Genomic DNA, 27,468 nt, shown 5'->3' with positions numbered 1-27,468 from the left:
CTCTCTTGGTCTCTCCTAGCCTTGCTCAGGAAGATTGCTTTCTTAACATTTCTGTGTTATCCTTTTTTGTGGCCCCAGTGCTGAGAATGGGGTCTTGCATGATAATGTGTATTCAAAGGTGTCTGGAGCAAGTATGTATTTCTTACAGGTTGAGTATCCCAAATCTGAAAATCCAAAATTCAAAATGCTCCAAAATTCACCAAAAGTTTTTGAGTGCATGATGCTCAAAGATAATGCTCTTTGGAGCATTTCAATTTCAGATTTTCAGATTTCGATGCTCAACTGATATTGCAGATATTACCAAAAAAACAAATCCAAAACCAATCTGGTCCCAAGCATTTCAGATGAGGGATACTCAACTTGTGTCAGCACCTCAGATACTGCTGAGTTAGTGGACCTGGAAAATGGCTTTAGGAATTTTTTTTAACTATCTTCAGCTGGGATCAGCCAGGTTTAACAATCACTGCATTTTCTCATATGGTTTGCACAGTTACCCTTCCATTGTTGCCCCACTTTTAAGAATGAGAAACCAAGGTTTATAGATAGCTAATAAACCTGTCCCAAGAGAGCAGCTAGCAAGTGTCAGCACCAACATTCAAACTTGGCCCCGTCTTCCTCAAAAACCAATATGTGTTCATTACTATTGTTGTTATCAGTTGAGAACATATTGAGTGCATACTATGTACTAGGAATTGTACTAAATATATTCTTTACCTGTATTAGCACACAACAACCTATTTAGGTAAGTTTTCTTTTTTGTCTGTATAGGGGTAACAACTGAGGCATCGAGAGGTAAATTAGCCTTGAGTCATACAGATAGCAAGTGGTAGTGCCAGGATTCAAACCAGGATTGAAGCCCTTGTGTGCTTTTGTTATTTCATCTGTATTGGCAGCAAGCTCTGGATCTGGATCTAGATTTGGGAGTTGCCATTCTAGAAATGGTGGCTGCATTCTTGAAGAGAGAGTGTGTTTAAAGTAGGTGAAAGGACCAAAGATTGAGCCACTAGTAACATCCATAGTGGAAAAGGAGGGAGGGAGTGTCAAGATTTAAAACAGTAGCCAGAGGACAAGACTAATTGGAGAATAAGAGTTGGCCTCGAAGAGTGCTGTGTGGTAGAAACAAGAAGTGAAATGCTTTTGGGACTGGTGAGCAAAGCTGAGCTCTCAGGGTACCCAAAGTGTGAGAGCTCACCAAGTAAGCTCAGTAGAAGGACGTGCGTAGTACTTTCAGATCTACTATTTTGGCCTCCTTGACAGCATGCATTTAAATCGTTTGAATAAACAATGTAAAGACATTGCTCTGGCTGGCATGTGGTAAGGTCTGCTTGGAGTTGACCAGCATGGATTGCCATAGCAGCCCAGAAGCAGTGGGTGAGGGCATGTGTTCTTGAGTTGGTGTTCCAGTCAGCTCCACCACTTTCTGGCTGTGTGACCTGAGACAAATTATGTAATCTTTTGGTGCCTAAATTTCTTTATTTTCAATATGGAAGTAATAATTACCTTGTTGAGTTTTTGTAAGGAATCATGAGGTAGTGTTTGTAAAGCTCCTAGAACAGTGTTCAGTGTGCTGTAAGAGCCCAGTGTTAGCAGTCATTACCAATATTACATGCTGGTGGCCTCACACCACACCTGTGGTGTGAGTATCAATCATCTTACCCATTTTGTGCTTGGTCCATTTGTTGCAACAGGACACTATGAATTGCTTTTTATGTTACTCATATTTATTTATATTTTTTCATAGCTTAACATTGATGCCAAAAAGAAAATTAAAACCAAACTCCCTGCAGGTTAATTTAAGTGATTATTTTGGCACATAGTTGTGCTTTAAGTTAGAATTTGATGTTTTTATATCATACTTGGAATCAGTCCACATACTCTAATAGACTTGTAATTTATTCTCATCTAACTTTTGATGCAAGAGAGTTCACTTAAATCATGAAGCATAATTGTGTAAATTTGCAAAGATCTTGGGGGTGTTGTAGACAAGAAGGCCTGAAGACAGTGATGTTTTAAAATAAACTTTTGTCAGTGTTTACTGATGTATCTAGGATCGAGATTATCTTTCTGGAAATTTCATTTATGTATTTATAGTCTAGCATCCAATGGAGGGAAAACAATCATAATGGTCGTTATGAATTTCTGAACTCTGAAAGAATCTTCAGGGAGCATCTGATTTAACTCCATTGTGTAACTGAGAAAAATGAGGCCCAGAGAGTAACTGGCTAAAGTCACAGAGCTAGATATCTGGCAGAAGGCTGAGGATAGAACTTGGATCTCCTGCCTCCCTGTCCTGACTAGTCTAACACATGCTTATGGTACAATATGTACTCAAATAGAAATGGGTGTGAAATCAAGAATGTAATGTGAATTGGTTTTACTTTTTGATTTTCTCTTAATATAAAATAAATTCTATAAAGAGATAAATTTTAAATGTTTTTATTAATACTTCATTTTCACAAATGGCAAATGACTAGAGATCTAGTAGGAAATAGGATGAAAAAGACTCTTCTTTGGGTCTCTGTCTTTTTTAATAGTAAATACTTAAAGCTAAATTTTCATTTTCACTAAAAGGTAAGCAGTGGTACTTTTTGGTCAAGAAAGATGATGATTCATTAGTTCCCATTTTTATGTGTAGTTTAGGTCAATTAGGAACCTTTTGAAATAGGGTGTATTGAAGCTTTAATGTATGCATAAGTTGGTTGAGCAGTTTTAATTAAAACTTATCTCTATTTTGAAGTTAATTACTTTCAATACTCTGAGATTAATGAGGCATAGTTATGGCACCTCCCATGTTGTGGATACTCAATAAATATTAGTTTGGAAATTAGGACATACTTTGATGGTATTTTAGAATCTTACATATATTATAATGTCATAGATTCTTTCCCAAATCTGGGAAATACTCAACTATATCAAATTTTACTGGTTCAACTTAAAATTTTTTCTTCGCATGTAATTGTTAAAACTGTCTGTTTAAAAATAATTTCAAATTTATAAAAATAAAAATACCTTTATGTATGCATATATATGTATACACCTGCACACAATTTTTTTCTGAATCATTTGAGCCTAACTTACATATACTATGCCTTCTTTTCTAAATACTTCAATGTGTATTTCCTAAGGATAAAATATTCTCTTAAACACATTATAGTTATTAAATTCATAAATGTACACTGATACCTTATTTACTCTTTCATCTATATTCCCATTTTGTCAGATGACCTAATAAAGCCCTTTCTAGCCTTTTTCCCTCTAGCACAGGGTCCAGGGTCAGCTACTGCATTTAGTTGTCATGTTTGTTAGCCTCCTTTTGAATCGAGAATATTTCCGCAGCCTTTCTTTGTCTCTTATGACATTGATGTGTTTAAAGAATACAGTGTTCTTTGAGTTTGTCTGCTGTCTCCTTGTGATGAGGTTAAGGTTATGCATTCTCCGTCAGAATGCTGCGTCAGTGACACTGTCAAGAGGCACTTGATGGCCATCTGACACTACTGGGGATCTTAATTTTGATCACCGTGTCAGGGTGTTGCCCAGTTTCCCCACTGCAGAGTTGAGGGTTTTTTCCTCCCTTGTAACTAATAAGCAATCTGTAGGAAGACAAAGGCAAAATTTTCCCTAGATTTAGCATATGTTAATGATTCTTGCCTGACCTTTACCACAGTGGTTGCAAAGAAAGGATGTTCCTCTTCTAACACCCCCTCCACACTTAACAGTTAGTCTTTGGCTTTCTCCTGTGGGCAAGAGCTGGCCCTTCTGTTTTTTGTTTCGTTTTATCCATTTGAGCATTTCTTTACTTTCTGGTATAACAAAATATTTTGAGATCATCTTGTACCTTTCTTGTTCAAACTATAGCATTAAGCATTTCTTGAGGAATCTAGTTCCATTTAGGGGGAATTATAGTAGAGACCAAGATCTGGGCGCTGAGTGTGGTCATTGCTACTATGGTGTCTCCCTTTTGACCCTTTTGGCAGACAGAGCTAGGAAATGTATATGTACACATACACACACACACACACACACAGATACACATATTTTCGACATCACGAGTATACACCAATGCCTTCCATTTCGGTCCATCTCCACACAGTTCTTTTTTGTCTTCCTCCATTCCATGTTTGTGTGTCTCTTCTTCCATAGTGAGACCCCAGTTCCCAGCAGCATCAACACATTTATTCATTTGCTCATTCCTCTAATACAGTTCAAAATAGTTTCGGAGTTGCTTCGCCTCCATTAGTATGGTAAGCAAACCTTGTAAAAAGAGTTAGGAATTTGTTTGCAGTTCTCTCTTTCTGGCCTAAGACCATATATTATATATATTGTCTTCATAAGTTGTTGGGTTTTTTCTGTCTTCCTTTTCTTCGTTTCCCTTCAGTTTAGTTATGTTATTTATTTGAACTAAAATTACGCTCATTTGTTTTAATTTACCTTCAGTTACAGGTTTCTCCCCATTCCTATTCTTAGTATTTTAATTTTAATTTGTAAATACGTAGAATATTAACATGCTCTAAAAAATCAAAACTATAAAAAGATACCCTCTTTGGCCAGACACATTGGCTCACGCCTGTAATCCGCACACTTTGGGAGGCTGAGATGGGCAGATTGCTTGAGGTCAGGAGTTCAAGACCAGCCTGGCCAATATGGTGAAACCGTTTTCTAAAGAGAAAAAAATTCTATCTTTACTGAAAATATAGAAATTAGCTGGGTATGGTGGCAGGCTCCTGTAATCCCAGCTACTTGGGAGGCTGAGGCAGGAGAATCTCTTGAATCCGGGAGGCAGAGGTTGCAGTGAGCCGAGATCACACCACTACATTCCAGTGTGGGTGACAGAGCAAGACTCCATCTCAAAAAATATATATACCCTCTTTAATGTTTTAATTTGATTCCCATCTTCCCTTTTATGAAGTAAGAGATCTATAACTAGCAAAAGGGCATTTATCGTAACTATATTCAATTTTATGGTTATTTAAAATAAACCCTATCTACTGAGATTGTAAGGTAACTAAATTTTCGGAAACATACTTCAGGCTCAGTGATTTGTAACTTTGATTCCTGGAGATAGTAGATCTCGATTGTTTTTTCATTCTTATAGTACACCAGAGAGTGACTTTCCAGTGTTTTCAGGAACTCTGCCTCCCGTGCTGCAGTGACCAGTGGAGGTCGGAGTACAGGAGGGATGCAGGTGCGCTCCCCAGCCCATTTTGAGAACTCCTGCTGTGGGATTAAGGAGAACATTAGAACCTCCCAAATGTGCCTATACAAAAGACCAGTGGCTGTGTGATAAGACACAGCAATTATATCAAGTAAGCAAACACAAAAATTTTAGTTCCAGATATAGTAGAAGCGAATATAAATACCACCTTAGTCCCATGGTTTGCGGCTTCCATTATTTGTGGTTCAGCAAAGATGCCTGTGTTGGAATTCTATAGTTTGATGATACTCTTGGCAGCATATCTGAAAAGCCACACAACTAGATGATTTATGTCCATCTTGTGTTCCCCATTTCTTTTTATTTCTTTTCTTTTCTTTTATTTTCTTTTCTTTTTTTTTTTTTTTTGAGACGGAGTCTTGCTCTGTCACCCAGGCTGGAGTGCAATGGCGCGATCTCGGCTCACTGCAACCTCCGCCTCCCAGGTTCAAGCGATTCTCCTGCCTCAGCCTCCCAAGTAGCTGGGATTACAGGCAACCGTCACCATGCCCAGCTAAATTTTTTTTTTTTTTTTTTTTTGTATTTTTAGTAGAGACAGGGTCTCACCATGTTGGCCAGGCTGGTCTCAAACCCCTGACCTCAGGTGATTTGCCCGCCTCAGCCTCCCAAAGTGCTGGGATTACAGGTGTGAGCCACCGTGCCCAGCCTTGTGTTCCCCATTTCTAATATCATGTATACTAGGTTTATAAATCTTTAATCTAGGGTGAAGCTGTGGCACACCAGCTGGTAAAGAGCTAAAGGTATCTAGGTGGGAAGTGTCATTATACAACTGTGTGTTTTCTCTTTGCCTCAGCCTTAATACAGATACTGGCAGCTGCTGCAGCTGAGCGAGATGTGGTTTATTTCACCTTTGGGGACTCAGAATTGATGAGAGACATTTACAGCATGCACATTTTCCTTACTGAAAGGAAACTCACTGTTGGTAAGTAGGAGATACTCTTGACACTTGGTATCTAGATGGATTATACACCATTCAGTGGAAACACTTGCTAAATCTGGATGAATCACAGTGGGTACGAAGAAACAAAAGCATGACTCTGAGCGGGAAGAACAAAGCTCTCAGAGGGGCAGCATGTGCAGAGTCTTTTTGTTCTGGCAAAGTTTCATCCACAGTCTTGATAGAGTACATCAGCTTACTAAAGTAAGGTCAAGAAGCTGGAGTTAGTGTTCATTTTTGCTTTTGTGTCTATAAAAATCTAAAATGGGAGAGATGAATGAAGGTAAGTTCAGGTCTGAGAAGCACCACTGTCCTATTTCTCAGACCTGCCAGTGCTCATCCAGTGTGCTTCCTACCTCAGGAGCTAAGTGTATAACGAGGGCTGCCGTGAACTCCCAGGAGGGTGCATGGACAGTGTACCTGTATAACCTGTTGTTATCATGAGCTAAGAAGTTGTTGCTTTAAAGAGTTTTTAAAATTTGTTTAATTTATGTTGGGAAAGCCTTTCAGGCATATGAAATTCATGCTGTATTTTCAAAAGCCAAATCTGAGCATATGCTATTTAGATTAAGATAAAACTGGAGTGTTCTTTCTAAGGTTTTTTCAATTACATACTTTAATGTGCCTCTGGTCTGACCTTTGGCTCTCCAGGAGACGTGTATAAGCTGTTGCTACGATATTACAATGAAGAATGCAGAAACTGTTCCACCCCTGGACCAGACATCAAGCTTTATCCGTTCATATACCATGCCGCCGAGTCCTGTGCAGAGACTGCTGACCATTCAGGGCAAAGGACAGGGACCTGAGGAGCCGAACCAATAGCATCTTCTCCCACCTCCCACCAGAGACGTCCTTTTGAGCTGTCAGGTGTAGTGTAATATATGAATTGACTTAAGTTAATATAAATGTGTATATAATCCACATTTGTAGTCAAGGATGCAATCTCTTCCACACATATGCAATTGTCAGTTGATACATCTAAACCCCCTCCATCCTGACTCACGTGGACTTAGATATGTTTTGTTTCTATTTTCTTCTTTTTCAGTTTTCATTCTTTGATGTTTATTTCTTTTGTCCATCAGATCTCTTGTGAAATCCCATGGAAGGTTGTGCTCAGCCTGTCGGGTCTCTTTCTTCCTGCCCATATATTATACCAATTGCTTCTGCAGCCCACAGATGCCAGCAATGCCAGGAAACAAGTTGAAATCCAGGAATCTCTTTAACTGATTTTGCTAAAAATCTCCCTGTGAGCCTTCCACTCAACTCTTAATAGGCTTGCATTGTTTAAGTTTTAATTAGGGTTTTTCTTCATATATGTTGCATAATGCAAACCTCCTAGATTAAAATAGTTTCTTTATTTAAGATAGAATAATTTCCAGAAATTGTCCTTTTGAGATAATCACTTTTATCTATAATGGTTTGTCTGTCTTTTTTCTTCTGATCAGTTTTTTTTATACCAGTTTTGAAAACTGAGATGAAAGGAAATGTGGAATAAAAGGGGGTTTTCCTGATGTGGTGTAAAGAAAACAGATTCAAGAGAATTGAAGATTTTTTTTGTTTCTTGGTACTTTTTTCTTTTTAAATTAGGACTAATGTTTCTTTTGTGGTGCTTGAGGCATATTCATATAACCAAAGTTTGGGAACTGGGAACTTCATGCTGATTTGTACATAATGAAGTTTCTCAGGTATTCAAAGGTTATATAGTGAATAAATTTTCATTAATAAATCACTTTGTCAGAAATTCCCATACATCTATATTTTATATATGTATATATAAACATATGCTCTTTAAGTGTGTCTATATGTGAGCACATAAAATCTAAATAAAACTGAACTGGTGGGAAACAATTAGGTTTAGGCATTATCTGGGTTCTGTTTAACGTCCTTTATCACAATTGTCCATTTTTAAATCTGGCGACAAACATAAACAATAATGTCTTTCAGAGGTTAAAATGAAAGCCAAAGCCAATCCTATGTTAACCGAAAGTAGAGTTTCATCACAGAAGCACTACTCAGATTTCCAAAACAATCCTAAACCACCCTGTTGATGTTCTGGTTTACCATCAGCTGTCAGGAAATGCTAATGGCCGTCAAATCCTATTCATAAGGCACTTCAGTGAATGGCCTGACCTCCTGCTACTGGTGGGAAAATGACAGGGCCTTGGCTGGTGGCCATAGCTCTTTTTGTTTATGTAGAGATTGAGAGGATAGTGAGATTTGGCACCTGAAGGCAGCCACTTGTCACTGAAGTTTTTTTACCACAATAACTAAGATTTTTAGTCATCTCTCAAATTTGGAAGAATCTATCTTTAGTTCTGTTGATACTAAAATCTTTCCCAGTCTGTGCTTTGGTTGCAGATTCATGGTTGTTTCATGTCTTCACTTTTTCTAGCCCCACACTCGTCCCCTCCCGTGCAGCCCAAGACTAAGTGACCAGTTCTTTAAAATATTTCATGAACAGGGTAGGTTGGTTCTTGTGGTAGAGAAATCATTAATCCAAGTAAGAAGTCACCCAGCTGGGTATTCTGGAACACAGAAGGTAAGACTCTTTTTTGGAGAGCTGTGTAAACAAATGCCTAACTCCTAACATAAATGTAAGATGGGCCAGCTAAATGCCCTTTGTTGACTTAATACAGGAGCTAAGAGCCAGTCAGTGACTGCCATCCCGATTCCACTGGGGCCTAAACTCCAGGAAAGTAGCACTAGAGGTTACAAAATTATATTCTAATGGAAATGTTACATTTTCCTGTAGTGAATCCATACAAGTAGGGCAAAAAGTGAAGTGTCTTTTATTGTAGCTGGAATTATATTACCTCAATCCAAACAGTATAATTTATTCCATAAAAGACAAAATTAGCTTAACAAATGAACTTTACTTGGTTATCAAAGTATTTTAAAATACGGAGACCTTGGGGATAAATTAATACAGGAAGTTCTTGGTGGTAAAAGGTGGAGACCATCATTGTGGAATCTCGCATTTTCTATTAAGGTTTGTAATAGTCCTACAAACTTAGACATAAATTTTTAATATTTGATAAGGAACATTCACTGAAGAATTGATAATAGACTCAAAAATATAACTGTTATCGATTAATACATGATCTGTCCTTGAACACATATTCGCCATTATCTAAATCTCACATTATTTAGTTTATTTATTCCGCAGATACCAATAGACATGTTTTCACATTGTGGCATCTCCCAAATCAAAATACTTCTAAAAATTGGTAGTATGTCAGCTGGGCGCAGTGGCTCACGCCTGAAATCCCCACACTTCGGGAGGCCAAGGTGGGTGGATCACCTGACACCAGGAGTTTGAGACCAGCCTGGCTAACATGGTGAAACCCTGTCTCTACTAAAAATACAAAAATTAGCTGGGCATGGTGGTAGGCGTCTGTAATCCCAGCTACTTGGGAAGCTGAGGCAGGAGAATCGCTTGAACCCAGGAGGCGAAGTTTGCAGTGTACTGAGATCATGCCATTGCATTCCAGCCTGGGTGACAAGAGCGAAACTCCATCTCAAAAATAGAAAACTGGTAGTATGTGTCACAGTTTGCAGAAATTTTTCCTACTGGTACATAAAATTAAGATCTTTTACAATCTGTGGCATCTTGTATTTGACAAAACATGGTGATTTGAGTAACAACTATATGCCAGGCACTTTGAAGCTTTGGAGCTTATAATTGTGACCAAGATAGACTGAGTCCCTATTAACAAGTTTATACTGTAGCAGGGAACATAGACAGTAGCTATAGATAAATCTTGATTATTGTAAGATTCTGTAATATTAGAGTGGGGTAGTCAGGAAATTTTTTTTTAAGGAGCATTTCAGACATATACAAAAATAAAATAGGGTAATAAACCTCCATATACCCATCACTCATCTTCAATATTTATCCGTTCATGGCTAATCTCACTTCCACCTATATTCCTACCCATTTACCCATGCCAAATTATTACGAAGTTCATTCCAGACATTATATTTTATCTGTAAATCAGTATATCTTAAAAAGATGACCACAGCATCATCACACGCACACATCAAAATAATCGGGAAAGGACTTCTGATTCCAAAAGATGGAGTAAACATACTTTTCTCTATTCTTCCTTCTAAGCTCATTTAAAAAGCCCTGAACATTATATGTAAAACAGACAAGAACACTTTGAAAGGTGGAAAAAAGAAGGCAGAATCGCTAGAGACCTTGGGAATCAAGGAATAAAATAGTGGTGAGTTCCCTGGATTTTCTTACTGCCTTATGTATCCCATACTTACTACCGGTTACTGGAGAACCCAACAACCTGGAAAGGCTGCATACAGACAAAGGTTCGAGAAGAGCCCGTTCGCTGTAGCTAAAGGACCAGGAAAGTGCAACCAAAAGCAATGACACATTGTCTACAAAACAAACACAAAAAAAGAAAACTAACAGAATTAGTTGCCAGCAGATCTGTCCTAATAAAATGGCTAAAGGAAGTTTTTTGTTTGTTTGTTTAACAATCCAAAGGTCTTTTTGTTGTTGTGTTGAACACCTATTATGGTATGAATTAGTAGAGAATAGGTTCTGGCAGCTCAGGCTCCTTGCCATTGGTTCTCAGAAAGTGTGCTTCTCTGGGCAGAACAGGCTGGCACCTCAGTTAAGCCCAGGTACCTTTCTCTTTGGCTTCCTTCTTTTTCTGGTCATTTTCCTTCACACTTCTCAGTATGCTATCTCACCCCTTAGAGTCCTTACTACACTCAATATGCACATTAATCTCTTGACAAGAGTGTTTCCCTTAATTTGTTTACATCAATGCCAACAGCATGGTGGGTAACATTGTGGACTCCCAGTTTTGCCATGGTAACATTTGTGGGACATTCCTTTTCAAACAGTTCCCATACTGATGTCTATGGTATGACTTTTCTTGTTAGATTCATGTGTATGTGGCCAAAGGAACAACTGCATGTTATAAAAGGCCCAGAGAACATATATCAGGTGCCTCTCCTCTTTCCTTTTGCGTTTGTCATTTTGGTGAATTATTGGAAAATGGTGGTTCTGGCTGCAATGCTAAAGCAGTTCTTGAAACAGAAAGGAAACCATCAAAGAAGGAATCTTGGAAGATAAGGGAGGAAGAGTAGAAAGAGTAAAAATACGGGTAAATACAGTACACCTTCATAGGTTTCTAAGTTACATTTATTGAAGCAAAATTATAATTCTGTCTATTGGGGTTTTCACTGAATGTACAGGAAATAATTGTTATAAATGTGGGAAAGAAAAGGGGCATACAGGTAAGGTTTCGGTTCACACAAACAGGTAAAATGTTGATGCCAGTAGACTGTGAAAAGCTATACATAATACAATGTAGTAGCTAGAGCAACCACTAGAAAGGCAACGAAAAGACATATACTCAAAAACACTATAGATAAACCAAAATAGAATTCTAAAAAAAAAAAAAAAGTCCATTAACCCACAGGAAGAAAAAAAGAAAAACCAGTGGAAAAAAAAAAAAAAAAAAAAAGGCAGAAAAACCAAAAGCTGGTTCTTTGGGAAGATCAATAAAATAAATAAGTCTCTAACCAGACTAAGAAAAAAGTAAAGATACAAAATTACTAATATAAAAAATGGCTAGGCTCAGTGGCTCATGCCTGTAATCTGAGCACTTTGGGAGGCCAAGGCGAGCAGATCATGAGGTCAGGAGATCGAGACCATCGTGGCCAATATGGTGAAACCAAGTCTCTACTAAAAATACAAAAATTAGCTGGGTGTAGTGGCACGTGCCTGTAGTCCCAGCTACTCAGGAGGCTGAGGCAGGAGAATCGCTTGAACCTGGGAGGTGGAGGTTGCAGTGAGCTGAGATCGCACCACTGCACTCCAGCCTGGTGACAGAGTAAGACTTCATCTCAAAAATAATAATAATAAATGAAAGAGAGGGCATCACTACATATCCCATGACATTAAAAGGATGATAAAGGAATATTATGAACAACTATGTTCACAAATTTAATAAGCTAGAAGAAATGGACCAATTCCTTGAAAAACACATCTGCTTTAAATCACATGAGAAGAAATAGAGAATTTGTTTTATGACTAGACTATGACTAGACCTTTGATTCTTAAAGATAATGAATCAATAATTAATGACCTTCCAAACAAAGCATTTGACCCAGATTTCTGGTGAATCCTACCATTTTTTTAATGTTAAAAAAAATAATAAATCTAGATACAGACCTTACACTCATCACAAAAATTCACTGAAAATGGATCATAGACCTAGATGTGCAATGCAAAACTATAAAACTCCTAGAAGACAACATAGGAGAAAACCTGGTTGACTTTTTAGATGCAACACCAAAGGCACACTACATAAAGGAAATAACTGATAAACTGGACTTCATTAAAATTCAGAACTTCTGCTCTCCAAAAGACACAGTTAAGGGAATGAAAAGACAAGTTTTATATTTGCAAAAGATCTGATAATGAACTGTTCTCCAAAATATACAAAGGACTCAAAGCTTAACAATAAGAGAAAGAACACCTAATTAAAAATGAACAAAAGGGCCAGGGGCGGTGGCTCATGCCTGTATCCCCGGCACTTTGGGAGACTGAGACAGGCAGGTCACAAGGTCAGGAGATCGAGACCATCCTGGCTAACACGGTGAAACCCCATCTCTACTAAAAATACAAAAATAGCTGGGCATGGTGGCGGGTGCCTGTAGTCCCAGCTACTCAGGAGGCTGAGGCAGGAGAATGGCGTGAACCTGGGAGGCAGAGCTTGCAGTGAGCCAAGATCACACCACTGCACTCCAGCTTGGGCGACAGAGGGAAACTGTCTCCAAAAAAAAGAACAAAAGACTGAACAGCCATCTCACCAAAAATGATACACAAATCACAAGTAAATGTATGAAAAGATACTCAATAATAACGTGTTACTAGGAAACTGCAAATTAAAACAATGAGATGCCACTACATACCTATTAGAACTGCCAAAACCAAAAGCACTGACAGCATTAAATGCTGACAAGGGTGTGGAGTAACAAGAACTCTCATTTATTGCTGGTAAGAATGCAAAATTTTATAGCCACTTTGGAAAACAGTTTGACATTTTCTTACAAAGCTAAACATACTCTTACCATATGATGCAGCACTCACACTCTTTAGTATTTATCCAAATGAATTGAAAACACAAAAACCTGTACATAGATGTTTATAGCCGCTTTATTAATCATTTTCAAAATTTGAAAGCAACCAACATGTTCTTCAGTAGATGAATGGATAAAGAAACTGTGGTACATCCTGGCCAGGCGCAGTGGCTCACGCCTATAATCCCAGCACTTTAGGAGGCCGAGGTGGGTGGATCACCTGAGGTCGGGAGTTCAAGACCAGCCTGACCAACATGGAGAATCCCCGTCTCTACTAAAAATACAAAATTAGCTGGGCGTGGTGGAGCATGTCTATAATCCCAGCTACTTGGGAGGCTGAGGCAGGAAAATCACTTGAGCCCAGGAGGCAGAGGTTCTGGTGAGCTGAGATCACGTCACTGTACTCCAGCCTGAGCAACGAGCGAAACTCTGCCAAAAAAACAAAAACAACAACAGCTATGGTACATCCAAACAATGGAATATTATTCAATACTAAAAAGTGAGCTATCAAGCCATGAAAAGACATGAAGGAAATTTAAATGAATATAACTAAGTGATAGAAGTCAATCTGAAAAGGTTACATACTGTATAGTTCAACTATATGACAGAGTGGAAGAGACAAAATTTTGAAGACTGTAAAATATCAGTGGTTTCCAGTGCTTATGGGGAGGGAGAGATGAATAGGTGGAGCACAGAAGATTTTTAGGGCAATGAAACTGTTTTGTATGATACTACAATGGTGGGGATATATGTCGTCATGTTTATAAAAACCCATAGAATGTACAACACCAAAAGTGAACTCTAATGTAAACTATGAACTTTGGGTGATGACGTGTAAATGTAGGTTCATTGATTGTAAAAAAAAAAAAAAATGTACCAATGCAATACAGGGTATAGATAGGTTGCGTATGTGCAGGAACAAGCTATATGGAAACTAATTTCTGCTCACTTTTGCTGTAAACCTAAAACTATAAATGTGAAGTTTATTAATTTAAAAAGTGGCAGACTCTAAGCCCTAATACGTTAGTAGTTACATGAACTCTAAGAACATTAAATATAAAAGACAGATTGGCTGAGCTTATAAAAACGAATGCAGTTATATGAACTATATGGTGTCTGTAACAAACTTACTTCCAGTCTAGTAATATGGGTAGATTCAAAGTGAATTTTGAGTGGAATAAAATGCATACCTTGCAAACATTAATCAAAAGAAAACAGCATTGGCTGTATAATATGAAGTAAAGCAGACCTTAGAGCGAAAAAAGTTGTCAGGGAATGAGATATGTTACATGATTAAAGGGTCAAGCCACTGAGAAGACAACAATTCTAAATGTTTATGCACAAAATAACAAGGTTGTAAAATATGTGAAGTAAAAGCCAATAGAAATAAAAGATTAAATAGACTCATCTACAATTACAGTTGGTGATTTTAACACCCCTCTCTTAACAATTGACAAAACAACTTGACAGAAAATCAGCAAAAATACAGAGGAACACAACACCACCATAAATCAACAGGGTCTAAATGGCAGTTATGGAACACTCTATCCCAAAACAGCAGAATGCAAATCCTTTTCAAGTGCCCGTGGAACACATGCCAAGATAGACTGTATTCTGGGCCATGAAACAGATTTTTAAAATTTGGAATCATATAAATGTGTTCTCTGGCACGGTGGATCAACTAGAAATCAATAACAGAAAGATAAAAGAAAAATCTCTAAAGACTTGGAAACTAAACAGCACACTTTAATAAATGCATCAAAGAGGAAGTCTCAAGGGAAATTTCTGAAATATATGTTGAACTGAGTGAAAATGAAAACATCAAAATGTGTGGGATGCAGTTAAAGCAGTGCTGAATGGGAAAGTTATAGTAGTAAGTGCATACTTAAAGAGGAAAACTCACAAATCAATAACCTAAGCTCCCACCTCAAGATACTGGTAAAAAGAGTAAAAGAAGCCCAAAGTGAGCATAATTCAACAAAATAAAGAGCAGAAATCAATGAAAATGAAAAACAAAAATCAAGAGAGACTCAATGAAACAAAAAGCTAGTTCTTTGAAATAATCAACAAAATAAAAAAAAAATCTCTCACAAGACTGAAAGAAAAAATAAGATTCAAATTACTAGTATCAGGAATAAAACAAGGGCTATTATTACAGACCTTCCAAATCTCAAAAAGGATAATAAAGGAATGCTCAAACAACTCTATACATATTTTTTACAACTTAGATGAAATGGACCAAAAACTCCAAAAGTACAAATTGCTACAACTGATTGAATACATTGCCCTAAAAATCCTCTGTGCTCCATCTGTTCATTCCTCCCTCCCCCCAAGCACTGGCAACGACTGATATTTTGTGTCTTCCACAATGTCATATAGTTGGAATTACATAGTGTGTTAGTGTGTAGCCTTTTCAGACTGGCTTCCTTTTTTTTTTTTTTTTTGAGACTGAATCTTGCTCTGCTGCCCAGGCTGGAGTACAGTGGCGCCATCTTGGCTCACTGCAACCTCCGCCTCCCAGATTCAAATGATTCTCCTGCCTCAGCCTCCTGAGTAGCTGGGATTACAGGCACACGCCACCATGCCCAGCTAATTTTTGTAGTTTTGGTAGAGACGGGCTTTCACCATGTTGGCCAGGCTGGTCTTGAACTCCTGATCTCAAGTGATCTGCTCACCTCAGTCTCCCAAATTGCTGGGATTACAGGTGTGACTCATCGCCCCCGGCCCAGACTGGCTTCTTTCACGTAGTTAAATTCATTTAAATTTCCTCTATGTCTTTTCATGGCTTCATAGCTCACTTCTTTTTAGTACTGAATAATATTCGATTGTTTCATGTAACACAGTTTCTTCATTCACCTACTGAAGAACATCTTGGTTGCTTCCAAATTTTGGCAATGACTAATAAAGCTGCTATAAACATCTACATGCAGACTTTTATGTGAACATAAGTTTTTATTTGCATAAATACTAAGGAGTATGAGTGCTAGATCATATTGTAAGAGTATGTTTAATTTTGTAAATTTATCATTTGAATAACCATATAGCTAGTAAGGAAATTGAATTTCTAATTTCATAACTCACAATAGGCAATCTTCAGGCCCAGTCTGTTTCATTGGAGAATTCTAGCAAATATTTAAGGAATAATTATGCCATGTCTATACAATCTCTCAGAAAATAGAAGAGGAGAAAAAACTTCCCAATTCCTTTTAATACCAAAACCAAAGTAAATTAAAAAAAACTACAGACCAATATCCTGTGGGAATATGGATGCAAAACTGTTATGCCCAGACCGTTTATTCCCCGAAGACCACCAGAGTCCAGAGTCAAAGCTAAGCAGCAGGATCTTTATTACAGGTTAGAACCTGGAATATGGCTAAAACCCAGAAGCGAGGCAGGGCAGGAAACTCCCACTGAGCTCGAGCAGTGTTATATAAATACAAGAAAAGTAGGCATAGGTTGTGCCAAATCAGATATATGATTAGCTGGAGTGTTTGAACAAAGCGATTTGGCTTTAACTAAGTTGGTTCCATGCATTTCTGATATTTGGTTCAGCCTTTGGCGGGAGAAACGGAGTTATGGCAGCAAGAGTTTATCTTATAAACACATCTTGTGACCTTACCAGAACACAAATCTCTGGTGTGGCGCAAAACAAAATCTGTACAAGAAAAACAATTACTCACAGAACTGAAATCTCTAGTGTATTAGAAACAGAACAAAAAAGGGTGTAAGGGGCGTTACACATCTATCTTTGTCCTTTCAAAACTACCTAAAATATCTTAGCAAATAGCAAATAGAATTAGGCATGAGGTGGGTTTGCCGATATAAAGGATTAATTGTATTCGTTTTTGGTTTTTGGGTTTTAAGACAGGGTCTCACCCACATCATTCAGACAGGTGCAGTGAGTGACCACACAGAGTCACTGATCCTTTCACCTCAGCCTCTCCCAGTAGCTGGGACCACAGGCATGTGCTGCACCTGCATGCCTGTGGGAAAAATCAGACTGTTACTGTGTCTATATAGAAAGAAGTAGACATAAGAGACTCCATTTTGTTCTGTATTTGAGATGCTGTTAATCTGTGACCCTACCTAGCCTTGTGCTTGCAGGGCATGTGCTGTGGTGACTCAAGTTTAATGGATTTTTGGCTGTGCAGGGTGTGCTTTGTTAAACAAAGGGCCTGAAGGCAGTATCTTGTGAAAAAGTCATCACCATTCTTAATCTCAAGTACCCAGGGACACATACACACCAAAGGTGTTAGGGATACCTCTGCTGAGAAAAGCTGCAGGTATTGTCAGTTTCTCCCCATGTGATGATGCCAAATAGCTCGTGGGAAGGGAAAGACCTGATTCCCTTCCCCAGCCTGACACCCATTGAAGAAGGTCACTGAGGAGGACTAGTATAAGAGGAAAGAAGACCTCTTGGCAGTTGAAATAGAGAAAAGCGTCTGTCTCCTGCTGCTCGTCCCTGGGCAATGGAACATCTCAGTGTAAAACCTGATTGTATGTTCTGTTTACCGAGAAAGGAGAAAACCACCTTAGGGCAAAAGGTGGGACTTGCTAGCTCAATGCTGCTCTTTATGCACTAAAAACGTTTATGGAGATGTTTGTATATGCATATCAAGGCACAGCACTTTTCCTTAAACTTATTCATGTCACAGAGATCTTTATTCATATGTCTTACTGCTGACCTCTCTAGTTGATCCCTTTTTCTAAGATGGTAAAGATAATGATCAATAAATACTGAGGGAACTCAGAGACCAGTGCCAGCGTGGGTCCTCTGTATGCTGAGTGCTGGTCCCCTGGGCCCACTTTTTCTTTCTCTATACTTTGTCTCCGTGTCTCATTTCTTTTCTCAAGTCTCTCGTTCCACCTAACGAGCCTCCCAAAGTACTGGATTACAGGTGTGAGCCACCATGCCCAGCTGGTTCAATATTTGAAAATGTAATCTATCACATCAAGAAGCCAAAGAAGAAAAGTCATATGATCAATCAAAAGATGTAGAAAAAAGCATCTGACAAAATTCAAAATTCATTCATGTTAATAGACTCTCAATAACCTAGGAATGAGGAGGAACTTCCTCAACTTGATTTTTTTAAAAGAAGCTATAAAAATATATAGCTAACATCATACTCAATGTTGAAAAGTTAGATTTCTCACATTTAAGATCAAGAACAGGGCAAGGCTGCCTCTTGTCACCATTACTTTCCCACATTCTACTAGAAATCCTAGTGAATGCAATAGGACAATAAAAGAAAATTTTAGAAAGCCATACAGACTGGGAAGGAAGAAATAAAACAGCTTTTATTCCCAATGGAATGATTATCTAGAAAATTCTAAAGAAATGACAAAGAAAACAAACTAATAAACTATTGTAGTAAGGTTTCAGGTTACAAGTTTAGTATACAAAAGTTAATTGCCTTGCTGTATGCTAGCAATGAACAATTAGAATTTCAAATTAAAAACAATATCATTTACATTAGTGCTAAAAAATGAAATACTTATGCATAAAGCTCACAAAATATGTACAAGATCTATATGAAGAAAACTACCAAACTCAGACAAAAGAAATAAAAAATACCTAAATAAATGGAGAGATACCAGCCCAGGCCCAGTGGCTCACGTGTATAATCCCAGCACTTTGGGAGGCCAAGGCGTGCGGATCACAAGGTCGGGAGATTGAGACGAGCCTGACAAACATGGTGAAACCCCATCTCTACTAAAAATACAAAAATTAGCCAGGCGTGGTGGTGCGCACCTGTAATCCCAGCTACTCAGGAGGCTGAGGCAGGAGAATCACTTGAACCAGGTTGGGAGGTTGCAGTGAGCCGAGATCACACCACTGCACTCCAGCCTGGGTGACAGAGTGAGACTCCATCATAAATAAATAAATAAATAATAAATAAATGGAGAGATATTTCATGTTCATGGATCAGAAGACTCAACATTGTTACCGAGGCTCAACCTGATCAATGTATTCAACATAATCTCAATCAAAATCCAGCAAGTTATTTTTGTATATTGACAAAGTGGTTCTAAAGTTTGTATGGAACAGTAAGACTCAAAACAGCCAACACAGTACTGAAAAAGAACATTGGTAGACTGACATGACCAGATTTCAAGTCATACTATATAGCTACAATAATCAAGACAGTTTGGGATTGGTAAAAGAATACAAATAGGTCAATGGAACAGAATAGAGAGTGCAGAGATAGACCCAGTGTACCCACTAATCTTTGACAAAGGAGCAAATGCAATTTGATGTAGAAATGATAGTGTGTGTGTGTTTGTTTTTTTGGTTTGTTTGTTTGTTTTGAGGGAGACTCTCACTCTGTTGCCCGGGCTGGAGTGTAGTGGCATGATCTCGGCTCACTGCAGCTCCGCCTCTGGGTTCAAGCGATTCTCCTGCCTCAGCTTCTCGAGTAACTGGGTTTACAGGTGCCCACCATCAGCTAATTTTTGTATTTTCGGTAGAGACAGTGTTTCACCATGTTGGCCAGGCTGGTCTCAAACTACTGACCTCAGGTGATCCACCTGCCTTGGCCTCCCAAAGTGCTGGGATTACAGGTGTGAGCCACTGCACCTGGCTGAAATGATACTGTTTTTAACCAACATCCAAATTGGACATTCATGTGCAAAAGGAATCTAGACACTGACCTTATACCTTTACAACAATTAAACTAAAAAACGGATCATGGACCTAAATACAAAGCACAATACTATAAAATTTCTTGAAGATACTAAAGGCCAAAATCTAGGTGACCTAGGTTCGGTGATGAGTTTGTAGATATAACATCAAAAGCACAAACCATGCAAAAAAAAAAAAAAAAAAAAAAGACAATGCCAGGCGCAGTGGCTCACACTTGTAATCCCAGCACTTTGAGAGGCTGAGGCAGGCAGATCACTTGCACTCAGGAGTCCAAGACCAGCCTGAGCAACATGGTGATACCCCATCTGTACAAAAAATAGAAAGATGGACATGGTGGCACATGCCTGTAGTCCCAGCTACTCTGATAATATGTATCTAGCTGGGCGCGGTGGCTCACCCCTGTAATCCTAGCACTTTGGGAGGTCGAGGTGGTGGATTGCCTGAGCTCAGGAGTCCAAGATCAGCCTGGACAACATGGCAAAACCCTGTCTCTATTAAATTACAAAAACTTGGCCAGGCATGGTGGCACACACCTGTAGTCCCAGCTACTTTGCAGGCTGAGGCAGGAGAATTGGCTGAACCTGGGAGATGGAGGTTGCAGTGAGAGGAGATTGAGCCACTGTACTCTAGCCTGGGCGACAGAGAAGGATGTCTCAAAAAAAAGAAAAAAGAAAGAATATGTATCTAAAGTGTACAAAAAAACTCTTAAAACTCAACAGTAAGAAAGCAGCCCTACTAAAAAGTAGGCAGAGGCCGGGCACAGTGGCTTATGCCAATAGTCCCAGCACTTTGGGAGGCTGAGGCAGGTGGATCATGAGGGCAGAAGTTCGAGACCAGCCTGACCAACATGGTGAAACCCCATCTCTACTAAAAATATGAAAATTAGCTGGGCGTGGTGGCAGGCACCTGTAATCCCAGCTACTCAGGAGGCTGAGGCAGGAGAATCGCTTGACGCGGGAGGCGGAGGTTGCAGTGAGCCGAGATCACACCATTGCGCTCCAGCCTGGGCAAAAAAGTGAGACTGCGTCTCAAAAAAAAAAAAGCTAGGCAGAAGATCTGAACAGATACCTCACCAAAGAAGATATATCGATGGCAAGTAAGCATATGAAAAGATGCCCAACATCCTAGGTCACTAGTGTACCGCAAAATAAAACAACAAAGAGATACCACTACAGAACTATTAGAATAGCTAAAACCTCAAACGCTGGCAATACTGAACGCTGGTCAGAAGTGGAGGTACAGGAACTCTCATTTATTGCTGGTGGGAATGGAAAAGGTACAGCCACTTTTGAAGACAGCTTCTTACAAATGTAAACGTAGTCTTACCATACGAACCAGCAGCTGACCTCCCAGGTGTTTACCCAAGTGAATTGAAAATATATCCAGAGAATATCCTCACATGAATGTTTACCACAGCTTTATTTCTCATTGCTGAAATATAGAAACAATGAAGATGTTCTTCAGTAGGTGAATGCACTATGAACCATTCTATGCAGACTATGGAATATTATTCAGTGCTAAACAGAAATGAGCTGTCAAAACACTAGAAAACATGGAATAACCTTAAATGCATATCGCCAAATGAAGGAAGCTGGTCTGAAAAAGCTACATACTGTATCATTCAAATTATATGACTTCTGGGAAAAGTGAAAATATAGAGATAGTAGAAATATCAGTGGTTTCTAGGGGTTCAAGGTGAGTGGAGAGGTGAGGGGAGGGGTGAAAAAGGGGGCACAGGATTTTTAGGACTATGAGACTATTCTCTATGATACTGTAATGGTGGATACATGACATATGCATTTGTCAAAACCCATAGAATTGTACAACACAAAGTGTGAACCCCCATGTAAATAATGGACTTGAGTTAATAATAATGTATCGATACAACTCCAGCAGTTACAACTGTATAACAGCAATGCAAGATAAAACAGGGGAAACTGGACTGACTTGTGATAACTCAAGCCTGTAATCCCAGCACTTTGGGAGGCTGAGGTGGGAGGATTCCTTAAGGCCTGGATTTTGAGACCAGCCTGGGCAACACAGTAAAACCTTGTCTCTGCAAAAAATATTTTTTAAATAAGTAAAAACTTAGCAGGGCATGGTGGCCCACACCCGGTAGTGCCAACTACTCAGGAGGCTTAGGTGGGAGGATTGTTTGAGCCCAGGAGTTGGAGGTTACAGTGAGCTATGATGGCACCGCTGCACTGCAGCCTAGATGAAAGAGCAAGACCTTATCTCTTCCTCTTTCTCTCTAAAACACACTAAGCCTAAATTCAACACACGTTTGCACCATATATCGAGGTTTTAGTTTACCAGGCCCTACAGCTGTGAAAGGGCTCAAAAATTCTGCTTTTAAGCAGTAAAATGGAATAAATGCTAAACCAAAAACAAAAACCCAACTATATCCTGGATATAATACACTTTTATGGCTTTTCTTGGTGGGGGTTGCGAGGGGACAGAGTCTCACTCTGTTACCCAGGCTGGAGTGCAGTGGCCCAATCTTGGCTCACATCAACCTCTGCTTCCCAGGTTCTAGCAATTCTCCTGCCTCAGCCTCCCGAGTAGCAGGGATTACAGGTGTGCGCCATCACACCCGGCTAATTTTTGTATTTTTAGTAGAGACAGGGTTTCACCATGTTGGCCAGGCTGGTCTCGAACTTCTTACCTCAAGTGATCCGCCCGCCTCGGCTTCCCACAAGTGCTGAGATTACAGGCATGAGCCACCATGCCTGGCCCTTCATGGCTTTTTTGTTCTTGAAAAGTCTCACCTCCCTGATTTTCAGATCTGCTTTTAGTTCCTGCTATTCTGCAACTTAACTCTGATTTCCTTTGTATTGATTTTGCTTGATATATATTGTGGTTTCCTGCACCTACCTTTTGATTCATGTATTTATCAGGCCTAAAAATTACCTTCAAAGATTGTTTCTCCTTCGTTTTCTCTCCTATTTCCTGGGACTCTGATTGGATCTATTTTAGATTTCATTCTGCTCTCCACTTCAATTATCTTAATTATTTTCCATTTAAAATGTGTTTCCACTTGATTTGTAGCTTGGGAAAATGTCTGGGGAGTGTGTCAGCCATCTGCCCTGGGGATGGGGACAGAAGTTCATGGACTCCCTGAGGTGAAGGGGCTGCAGCAGTGTTCCTCGTGGTCACTGAACTTGGGGGGGGGTCCCTAATCACGCTTGAGAGTGACTCTTCCAAGGAAGTACTGCGTGAGCCCAACCTGTGGAGGTTGGTCAGGTGGAAGCTCATCTTCTCCATGACTTTCATCACCTACTTTAGGAAGTAGTTCTTCAGGAAGCCACAGAGATGTGGGCCGGTGCTGGCAGAGTCCGTGCAGATCCAATGGGGGCAGCTTCAGTGTCTTTTCTAGGACAAGGGAGATCCAAGGGCATCTAAGGTGTGATCTGACTCATCTTGAGATAGCTTCTGCATCCTCCAAGAAGGCACTAACACCACACTGGTTTTTTCATGGAGACACTTGGTGCCCTTGGGTTTCTGTCTTGACAAGTCACAGAAGAGGCACACGCCCACCTGGGACACATTGTTGTAGTCAAAATAGTAACACAGAGAAATTTAGGTGCTGGAAGGCCACAAAGGCAGGTTGGCCAGGTAGGAGGTAGGGGCCTTGGCCTCAACAGAATAATTCTGAAGGATCTGGGAGCTTTTGTTGGAGACAAGATGCTGACCACAAAATATGGTGTTAGCTGGTCTTGGAGGCAGGGGGCTAGCTAAGAAGTGATCTGGAGGCTGAGGTTTGACTGGAGGTTAGAGGATAGTCAGTGTAATCCCTATCCGAATCCCAGCTGACTTTTTTTTTTTTTTTTTTTTTGAGATGGAGTCTTGCTCTGTTACCCAGGCTCGGAGTACAGTGGCTCGGTCTCGGCTCACTGCAACCTCCACCTCCCGGGTTCAACCGATTCTCCCTGCCTCAGCCTCCTGAGTAGCTGGGATTACAGGTGTGCGCCAGCATGCCTGACTAATTTTTGTATATTTAGTAGAGACGGGGTTTTGCCGTGTTGACCAGGCTGGTCTCGAACTCCTGACCTCAGGTGATCCACCCGCCTCAGCCTTCCACAGTGTTGGGATTACAGGTATGAGCCAACTCGCCCGGCCCCAGCTGACTTCTTTATACAAATTGATGAACTGATTCTAAAATTCACATGGAATTTCAAGGGAGCCAGAAGAGTCAAAACAATCCTGAAAATAAAGAATAAAGTGGCCAGGCACAGTGGCTCACGCCTGTAATCCCAACACTTTGGGAGGCCGAGGCAGTTGGATCACCTGAGGTCAGAAGTTCAAGATCAACCTAACTCATATGGTGAAACCCCATCTCTACTAAAAATACAAAAATTAGCTGGGCATGGTGGCATGCGCCTGTAATCCCAGCTACTTGGGAGATTGAGACAGGAGAATTGCTTGTACCCATGAGGTAGAGGTTGCAGTGAGTCAAGATCGCGCCACTGCACTCCAGCCTGGGCAAGAGAGTGGGACTCTGCCTCAAAAAAAAAAAAAAGGAATAAACTAGAAAGACTCACATTTATTAATTGCAAAACTTGCTGGCACCAGGAGAGACATATGGATTATTGGGATAGGTTAAGTATCTGGAAATAAATGCACGATTATGCAAGGGTGTTAACATCATCCAATGAGGAAAGAATAATCTTTTCAACCATGATGATGAGTCAGCTGGATAGCCTCCATACAAAAGAGTTGAGTTGGAACCTTACCTCATACCACATGTAAACAAACTCAAAATGGGTCAAAGATCTAAATGTAACAGCAGAAGCTATAAAACTCACAGAAGAAAACATAGGTGTAAATCTTGATGGCCTTTCAGTTCCTCAAAAATTTAAACATTGAATTAATTTTTTTTTTTTTTTTTGAAACGGAATTTCACTCTGTTGTCCAGGCTGGAGTGCAATGGCTCAGTTTCGACCCACTGCATCCTCTGCCTCCCGGGTTGAAGAGATTCTCCAGCCTTAGCCTCCCAAGTAGCTGGGATCACAGGCGTGGGCCACCATGCCTGGCTAATTTTGTATTTTTAGTAGAGGTGGGGTTTTGCCATGTTGGCCAGGCTGGTCTTGAACTCCTGACCTCAGGTGATCCGCCCACCTTGGCCTTCCAAAATGCTGGGATTACAGGCATGAGCCACTGCACCCGGCCTGAATTAATTTTTTAATTAATTGTATTCAGCAATCCCACTTCTGAGTATATCGACAAAATAGTTGAAAGCAGGGACTCAAACAGATATTTGTACACAATGTTCACTGCAGCATTATTCACAATAGGCAGAAATTGGAAGTTGGTGGAAAATGTCCACCAATAGATGAATAAACAAAACGTGATCTACGCATACAATGAATTATTACATAGCTTTAAAAAGGAAGGAAATTCTGACACATGCTACAACGTGGATAAAGTTTGAAGACATTATGCCAAGTGGAATATAAGCCAGATAAAAAATGGACAAATATTATATAATTCCACTTATATGAAGTACCTACAGTAGTCAAACGCATAGAGACAGAGAGTAGAACACTGGTTACCAGGGACCAGGTGGAGGGTGAGGGGGATACAGGGAGTTATTGTTTAATGGGTACAGAGTTTCAGTTTGGGAAGATGAAAAAGTTCTGGAAATGGATGGTGGTGATGGTTGCACAGAACGATGTGAATGCATTTAATGCCACTGAACCTAACTTGAAAATGTTAAAAATGGTAAACAATATATATATTAAATATATATATTATATATATGTGGTTGATATATTTTACCACAATAAAAAATAAAATTAAAAAAAAAAACTCTGTGACCTTAAATGTGGCAAAATATTTTTAGATATGACACCAAAGGTACAAACAACAGAAGAAAAAATAGATAAGCTGACTTAATCAAGATTTAAAATTTCATGTTTCAAAGGACTCCATCAAGAAAATGAGAAGATGATTCACATAATGGGAGAAAGCTTTTGCAAATCATATATCTAATATGGGCCTTGTATCTAGAATATATAAAGAACTCTTACAGTGCAATAAGAAGAAGAAAAATAAACCAATAAAAAAATGGGCAAAGAATCTGAATAGTAATTTCTCCAAAGAAGATACACAAATGGCAAATAGCACTTGAAACAATGCTCGAAATCGTTAGCCATCAGGAAAATGCACATCAAGACCACAATTAGATGCCACTTCACACCCACTAGAATGGCTAGAATCAAAAAGATAACGACAGTTGCTGGTAAGAATGTGGAGAAATGGGAATCCCCAACACTGCTGGTGGGAACATGAAAATAGGCCAGTCACTCTGGAAAACAGTCTGGCAGTTACTCCAGGGAAATTTACCACGTGACCCAGCAATTCTACTCTAGCTACATAGACAATAGAAAGAAAAGCCCATGCCCACACAGAAGCTTGCACATGAATGTTTATAGGAGCATTATTCACAATAATTGAAAGACAGAAACAACCCAGATGTATCAGCAAGTGAATGAGCCAATAAAATGTGGGATATTTATACAATAAAATGGTATTCTGCCATAAAGAGGAATAAAGTTCTGATACTTGCTATTATACAGATGAACCTTGTAAACATGATAAGCGAAAGAAGCTAAAATTAGCAGGGCATGGTGGTGCACATCTGTAGTCCCAGCTACTCGGGAGGCTGAGGTGGGAGGATTGCTTGAACCAGGGAGGTTGAGCTGCAGTGAGCTGGGATCACAGCCTGGGCGACAGAGCAAGCCCCTGTCTAAGAAAAAAAAAAAAAGAAACAAACTAACAAAAAAAGTCAAACACCGAAGACCACATCTTGTATGATTCCATTCATGGGAAAGTTCAGAACTGGCATATCCATAGAGAAAGAAAATAGAATTTTTGCTTAGGGTTGGGGGCAGGGATGAAGGGAAAACAGGGTGATAGCCAAAGGATACGTATGGTGTTCTTCTTGCAGTGACAAAAATGTCCTAAAATGGACCGTGGTGATGGTTGCACTTATCAACAGACTGACAACCAATGAATTGTACACTTTGTGTATGTGAACTAAATTTTGCAAAACAGTAAATCAGAACACTAAAGGGATGGGCCTTGAAAGTTTATGGGTTGAGAAACTGATGCTCTTTTGGGGGGAAAAAAAAAAGTTTATGGGACTCATGGTGACAGCCTTGAAAAGCATGGCTTCTTGGAAAGGAGGATTTTTTTTTTTAGGAAGGAAATTAAATATTCTTTCCTGATAAAAACTCTGAGCAAGCTAGGGAAGGAAGCCCTTACACTGATAAAGCGCATCTCTGAATAACGAGCAGCTTTTTCCTGATAGCGTCAAACTGGAAACAACCCAAATGTCCAACAGGAGAATAAATAAGCAATTTGTGGTATATTCAAACTACTCAGAACTAAAAAAGAATGAATTACTGATAAAATTACTAATAAAAACAATATGGATGAATCTCAAAAACATGCTAAGTGAAATAAGGTTATGCAAAAGAGTACACACCACATAGTTGCAGTTCATATGAAATTCTAGAACAGGCAGAAAAAAAAAACCCATGATGACATCAGAACGATGTTGTC

The 27,468-nt window shown here is 39.4% G+C and overlaps 1 protein-coding gene across 3 annotated transcripts in view; it reads left to right on the top strand.

Moving 5' to 3' along the window:
- PARG (poly(ADP-ribose) glycohydrolase) overlaps positions 1 to 7,995 on the top strand; it is a 71,419-nt gene extending 63,424 nt beyond the window's left edge. The window contains exons 10-13 of one of the 3 annotated variants that reach the window (XR_004177010.1): positions 5,093 to 5,182; positions 6,003 to 6,131; positions 6,798 to 7,013; positions 7,229 to 7,995. Coding sequence is in view for 2 of the 3 variants with exons in the window: in XM_031652362.1 (XP_031508222.1) it covers positions 5,093 to 5,182; positions 6,003 to 6,131; positions 6,798 to 6,952 (374 nt within the window). In the remaining variant the exon portion in view is untranslated. Of the gene's footprint in view, positions 1 to 5,092; positions 5,183 to 6,002; positions 6,132 to 6,797 lie in introns of all 3 variants that reach the window. The other 2 variants (XM_031652362.1, XM_031652363.1) reach the window with 2 other exon arrangements.
- The last annotated feature ends 19,473 nt before the right edge of the window (positions 7,996 to 27,468 follow it).

The sequence above is a fragment of the Papio anubis genome, chromosome 11 (genome assembly GCF_008728515.1).
Source record: "Papio anubis isolate 15944 chromosome 11, Panubis1.0, whole genome shotgun sequence".
Taxonomy (NCBI): domain Eukaryota; kingdom Metazoa; phylum Chordata; class Mammalia; order Primates; family Cercopithecidae; genus Papio; species Papio anubis.
The sequence above is the reverse complement of the archived record's forward strand: the minus strand, read 5'-3'. Positions and strand labels throughout refer to the sequence as shown.